Source organism: Trichinella spiralis (genome assembly GCF_000181795.1).
Source record: "Trichinella spiralis strain ISS 195 chromosome Unknown Scfld2, whole genome shotgun sequence".
Taxonomy (NCBI): domain Eukaryota; kingdom Metazoa; phylum Nematoda; class Enoplea; order Trichinellida; family Trichinellidae; genus Trichinella; species Trichinella spiralis.
Window position 1 is genome coordinate 7647844 of NW_003526941.1, and position 6893 is coordinate 7654736.

The following is a 6893-nucleotide window of genomic DNA, read 5'->3' on the forward strand; positions in this document are numbered from 1 at the left end:
CATCCCCTGATTATTAGCCCTGCTTCGGACAACATTTAATGGCATTTACCTCTTCTCTTCTCTTGTACTGCTTCTAGTCGTCCTTGTTATCCCATGTTCATAGTTCCCTTATTAATACATTTGTTGTGAAATTTCATTTCTTCTGCTTCATTTGGTTGATTAAATGGATTACAAAATTGACAAGATTGAACTGCTGATTAATTAGAATTTGATGGGTACAAAATGAAAATTTTCAGATTGAGTCGCAGAATGTTTTTTTTGAATGAATACTTGTCTGAAAGATAGACACGAGCTTCAGTTTATTTTTTTAGTGTAATGTGTTTTTCAAACGTTCAACGACGCTACTAATTGCCTATCAATCTTTCGATCGAACCCCCCCTTACTATTGATTATGAAACGTTATACTCATCTGTTATTGTTTATAGCTGCGTTCTACATCGGTTCTTAATGAATTATCACATTTGGCTGACTATAAATTCTTACCTAAGCTGCGTTGGAATATGAACAGAAGAAATGCACTGCTAAATTCTACCGGTAAGAAAAGGACTATTTGAAAATTCAAAAATGACCTTGACCATTCAAATTCAGTCAAAATATAAACTATCGTACAAAAAACGCAATAACAAAAAAATTGACTTAGCCACACGCCTTAACTTGAACTTTGAAAATTCAAAAATGACCTACATAAATGGAACTCATTGGAAAAAAGTAAAAAGATTGCAGCAGAATAAAACGTTTACGGCTGCGCTGGTATGATTTTGCTGATGACGTGATTCTACATTTAAGGTTGCGAATATTGTTTTCTGAACGTGAAGCTGTCGAACTTGTTTACCATAATTTTCATGCAAATTTTCAAGCATGGCCTTGACGTTTGTTTGCTTTTCACTTAGTATAGCTCACCACTAGCCTGAACTTTTAATATATCTATAAAACTGCATCCAATGCGTATGCATCACTGGGTTAAGTTTGTTAGTATGAAACAACAAAAAACAAAATAAATCACAATTTCATAAAACTGATATACACTGAATGTTAAAGAACAAAAACATATTTTAACGTTCTCATTATGGTGATGCATTATGAAATTTGCAAAAATTAACTGAAGAAAACTGAGATTCGGTTTTCAAATAAAACTGCGATGTATAAAAGGCATTTAATTTGCAACAAGTTGTCGAATTATTGAAAGAGCGCAAGCGTTTCTCACAAATATGCATTCGAATAGGAAAGTTTTCAAGTCCAAATCAGGTACAGTAATTTAAAAGGCAAAAGGTTCTATTGCTATCGAAAATCAAATTTCAGCAATTATGCGATCAAATGTTGCAAAATTCAAATAAATAAACAAAAGTATATTTGCATTTTCTATGGATGATCATCCTTGTATACGAATAACAAAAAATCATATAACTACAGTGACACTACAAATTAGAATTGTTGAAAAAAATTGTCATTTTATTTAAACAATGATGAAAAAAAAGTACGTATTGCTGTTAATTTAGCATCTATCTATCTATCTATCTCTCTATGTGGGCAAGATTTCATCTCAATGATGGATAACAGCTTTCGCGTTCTGACTGAATGAAAATTAATTTAAGATTAAGCGCAGAATAAAAAAATGCAGACAGAATCTGCTCAGCTTGTTGAATTTGAATGAATAATCTGTTAAAAATAATTTCCACACAGGGATAGTTCATTTTCATATTTTCTTTTATAAACTGTATGTACGTACACTGCTTCCATTTATTCAGCTGGTGTACAACTTTGCTACAAATTCAAATTCACAGAAATTTGCTCGTGTAATATTTTCAAATTTATTTGTTACACATCACTTTCTTCTTTTTGTAATTTTTTCCTTTTGAACAAAAGACATCTTCAAAAACTTCTCATTCAAACACAGCTTCAAATTTACAACAGCTAACAAGTGTACAAAACAACTGCATGCAGTTTGAAGAAAAGAGAGAGAGAGAGTGAGTGAGTGAGTAAGAAAAAGAGGGAAAAAACAAAAGATGAGGAGAAGAATCTCATGGTTCTTCCTGTTCAATTTTGCATGAGATGTTTGCTGAATGTTTGCAATTTGCAATGAAATGATTTGACTGATAAAGAGTGAAAAGAGGACAATAAAAGCATGGATGGACGATAGATAGATATGGACACAGAATGTGGACGACAAGTTGCGCTTGATACATGATATAATTTTTCAGTTATTGCTGTGGTTCTGAAATGGTTGCCGGGCACAGTGCAAATTTGCCTAACAAACTCCATTACTCAAGCCGATCGATTCCAAATTAGCGCATTTGTCAAACGCCAAATGCAGGGACCGTTTGGAGCACTGATCCGCCAAATCGTCCAGTATGGTCATCGACTGTTGATGAGAGCCCTTCCCTTCCGGTGTAGTTGATGGAGATGAGTTCGGCCTGCTCTTGCACGGACTCACGGGTTGGTCTATTGTTTCGTGCGATGTTACACTTCGACGATACTTTGCTCTTGCATTCTGAAACCACACCTACAACAAATAAAATTCCATTTCCCACCGTCCAATACGTAAGATTCTCATAATTGTTTTCCGTTTGTTGAAAACAAAAATTGATGTGAATGTAAGATAAAAGAAATTGTTCATAAAATACTTGCAATATTCTTTTAGTTAGTCCTGTTTTCTGGGCTAATTGTTTCAAATCTTTCGCGTCAGGATTGTGATTCATCTGGAAATAAGCTTTCATCGTTCTCAACTGCTGCTGCTTAAATGAAGTTCTCATGCGCTTGGGTCGCATAATCTGCATACCAGATGAACTATGACAACGGCTGTTTTCTTCTGATGATTTTTCTACACTGCAATCACTGTCAGCTAAAAAGTTCCACCAATAACAACAAATCATCCGAGTTGTTGCCGTGATTTTTAAACAAAAATTCTCCATCCCTCACTATATGAACTTTACAAAACAACATCAAATTATGGATAAATTATATATATATATATATATATACATATAGTTGAATAAGTGCTCTAAGTGAGGAAAATTTCATACAATTCATTCAATCGTTGCAGTAAAATTTTTACACCTTGAATTCAAGGTATCATTTTGATCAATTTAAGGCTGAAGTAAAATTTCAAATTACTGAACATACCTGCAATGCTTATATTATATGGATTTGTTCAAATTTTTTATACTCCATAATTTCAAAGCTCGAAAACAGTTAAATAATAAACAAAGCTACTAACAATAATTTCAATTTTGATATACAAATTCAGGAGGAGATAAATGAGAAACGGCATCTGTATATTCAATAAAACTGGCTTGCAGTTTGTGAACAGACAGAAAATACATAAAACTTTAACTGCTGCCAAATTGTATCCTGTTGTTTATACTTTATTCAATAAATAATAATATTCATTATTAAATACAAATTTTTTCTTTTAAAATTTCATCAACAGTCCAAATGGTAATTAATGGTGAAGTGGAAACATAATGTTTGCATGAAAAAATTTCTACTCCACCCCAAACGCCTTCTTTCTCCTGTCGATAAATCATTCTGTATCCGACTATTTGCTCCTGTAAGAACTGAGTCAACGTATGCTACAGCTGCACTAACAGAACGTGTGAACTGTTTAAAATTTGGCATTTCAAAATTCATCTGTTTGCATTGCTATTTTATTCTCAAAGAAAAGCAGATATGAAAATGATTCATCGTTCATTCACACATCATTGCTCATGTTGTAAAGCACTGCAAATTTAGGTAAATGTTATTTATCAGTTATTGTTTAGATAAATAATACAATAATAAAACAGGATGTCTATCAAATAAGTGTTTCTGATTAATAATTTGATATTGAATTCATTTTCGATACTGAATTGTGCAATCTTAATTTTTCATTTTATTTAAAAGATTTATATTATTTTATCAATAGAATTTGTGCAAAATTGAATTGCGCAGCATTTTCACCGTGTTTCACTACATTTCGATGACAACTTAAATTCGAAAGTTAGTTGGTTTGAAAATTTCATATTTTATGTCAGTAAAGTTTAAAAGGTTTACTGTATAATCATGAAGCTGTGAATTCACGTATTGATTATTAGTAGAAACACTTTCTCCAGCTTAGCAACCAGCACACGCATGATCAGCGTATATCCCACAAGCGGCGGCAACAGCTCGAATTGCAAATGAATAGGCTTAGAAACTAATTTGCGTCACAAGCGAAAATAAGCATAGAAAAATATTTCTGATTTTGAAACAGCTATCTCTAAAAGACACCTACGGTAACTCCCGAGCAGAGCAGTTGTTGGTTGATTCATTTTCATGATGCCAATTAGGAGAAACGCCACCACTGTTCAGTGGTTATAAAAGATGTTGAAAAAATTCCAATTTCACCGCAGTACTTCAAGCAACAAATCTCACAAGTCACATTTAAAGATTAACTAACTATAAAATGGAAAGTAAACTAAATTATCCAACCAAAAACTATCATCATAAAAATTAAATACTGATAGAAATTACAGTTTGAAAAAAATAATACTAAACAAATATTCTGTTCATTTTGAACTGCAGATCTGCTGAAAGATTGAAATTTGATAAATATTAATAAAACTTTTCAATTTTCAACAAAACCACATTCAGTTTGATAACATTTGAAATGTATGATAAACTTTACACAACTACAGACTGCACAGCTAGAGCAAATATATGAACTCGTCCCATCTTAAACAGTGCGTTAAATAAAGCAAACATTTATTTGCTTTAACTTTTTTATTACAGAAAAGAAGCATTTTCATCAAAACGGACCAGTTAGTTACTTTTCATCTTTAGTGAATAAATGGGAAATTTATTTTCTCTCAAATTAACAAACAGCAAGGCTGAAAACTTATTTTACAAGCAGAGATCTGTATTGAAAGTTCTTATTTATTCAACAACCTCGCATACCATTTTCACCAATTTTAGCAAACTCTGAAGATGTGCAAAATGTCACCTTTGAAAAATCAAACAATCATTTAATGTGAAATTAGCAAACGCAAGCTGGAAAGTTATTATTTACCAAAGAGGTGCTGCTAACATTTTCAATTAATTTCAGAACAGTGAGAAGTATATATCATATTGTTGGAAAAATATGTTTCAAAATTGGTTAAAATATTTTGAAAATAATATTTTACACATGCTCTTTCAATTTTTTCAATAAGCTGAAGACAAGGAGTTAGAGAAAGGATTAAACTTCATTGAACTAAGCTAGTGGTGAGGATATTTTGCCTCATTCTAAATGTGGTAAAATAAATTTCACAAAAACTTTTAACTTCACCACATTTAACTTTAAAATTTGCAAAGAAGAATGCGAGATGCAAAAATAAATAATTAAATTAAGCATTTTTACATGCAGCTGATTAGTCTACGTGTACAAAGTTGTTTTAATGTTTGCTATGATGATTTGATAAATTTTCATGATTATGTAACCACTTGACAATAATTAATAAGTACGTGAAAATTAAATTAAATTAAATTAAATTACAAAAACGCAAATTTTCTCTTTCAACAATTACCACCTATTTAAGAAGACTTATTCAAATTATTTAACATAAAGCCACCACTGTAGTCTACTTATGAATCACATTTTCATTTAGATGAAGAATGTGTTGACATAACTGTTTTTTGAATATCAAATTTAAAAATTCAAATACAGTTCATTTGAATTGGAAAACAATATTATATTTCCAATGATTTACAGCTTGTGCGATCAGTGATCACTTCGACGTCATTCATTTCAACAAGCTCGTAAGAATTGCAATGACACTGTTTGCTGTGCTTGATCAATTAACACCTATGTGAATTGCTAGCGTTCAACCTAGCGACAACCTACAGTTGTGATTAAACACAAAGAATTCGCCAAGCTTATAATGTAGATCACTTGCATAAGTGATATGACTGAAAATGGTAAATAAACTATCTAAACGATGCACTGTGAGAGGACTTTCGTTGAAAATAATGAATGATATTATAAACAAAACGGAAAATGGAAATTATTGTGTACAAAAAATTAAAATAAAACGTTTCTCTCGTGCGAATGAAAAGCATTACCTGACATTGGTTTCAATTGTTCCACAGTCACCTTGCGCCTTCTTGGACGACCCTTCGATCGTGGCTTCTCTGTGGAGTGTGATACAGACCAATAGGGACCGGTACCGGCTTGGCATGTCACTGGTGATGCATTTCCATGCTCATTTGCTGACCATGTACCACCACAGTGCGCATTGCAGTATATTAGGCCGTTGTTCCCCAAACCAAAAAGGCTTCCGGGTTGCATCGGAACGTTGCAAACAACGCACGTAAAGCAATGCAAATGGAATACATAATCTCGAGCGCGCATTACTAAATCTTTGGGCAAGACTACCCGATTACACCTGGAACAGCGTTTAGAAAACTGCCTGAAATTGTAAAGCAGTTTATAAAAAAATGTCGACACTGTAAAAATAAATCTCCTTACTTAGAATAATCTTCTTTGCAGAAAATCAAGTCTCCTCGACTGAAGCAGGTGAGCTCAGTTTCCAAACTACAACGGCATACACAACAACGAAGGCAGTGAATATGCCAAGATCTTTCAGCGACAAGCAAATAAAATTGGTCAGTTATGGTCGCTTGACAACCTGAACACTGAAGCTCCATTCCTAAAGGTCCCATCTTTTGCAAAACATTCGCCGTTGCTTCACCCAGCTTGCAGCACGATTCGCTTGTAAAACGTTCACTATCTGACACTGAAATGAAAACAGCTATTTAAAATAAATAGCCGCATTTATGAAAAATATTCTTCACAATGCTTTTCATTAACATTACACTTTAAAAGGGATCTCTGCTTCATTGCATTGCAACTACTACTGCGGAGATGCCTATGACCAGTATTTGAAATTATGCATTACTTA

The 6893-nt window shown here is 32.8% G+C and overlaps 1 protein-coding gene across 1 annotated transcript; it reads right to left on the minus strand.

Annotated features, from left to right (window-relative positions):
• Window positions 1-2245: 2245 nt before the first annotated feature.
• Tsp_06736 (LIM/homeobox protein Lhx9) lies at window positions 2246-6654 on the minus strand. The gene is made up of 4 exons (XM_003380530.1): window positions 6461-6654; window positions 6055-6401; window positions 2622-2839; window positions 2246-2500 (listed from the first exon to the last, which is right to left on the minus strand). The coding sequence occupies exons 1-4, from the start codon at window positions 6652-6654 to the stop codon at window positions 2246-2248; spliced, it is 1014 nt and encodes a 337-aa protein (XP_003380578.1).
• Window positions 6655-6893: the final 239 nt, after the last annotated feature.

Excerpts from the sequence above, each read along its gene's own strand:
- Tsp_06736 (XM_003380530.1), bottom strand. The coding sequence starts at position 6,654 with ATGGGACCTTTAGGAATGGAGCTTCAGTGTTCAGGTTGTCAAGCGACC. Across the intron at positions 6,402-6,460 it reads TGCAAAGAAGATTATTCTAA|GCAGTTTTCTAAACGCTGTT; the intron begins GTAAGGAGATTT and ends TTACAATTTCAG. Across the intron at positions 2,501-2,621 it reads TAACTAAAAGAATATTGCAA|GTGTGGTTTCAGAATGCAAG; the intron begins GTATTTTATGAA and ends TATTTGTTGTAG.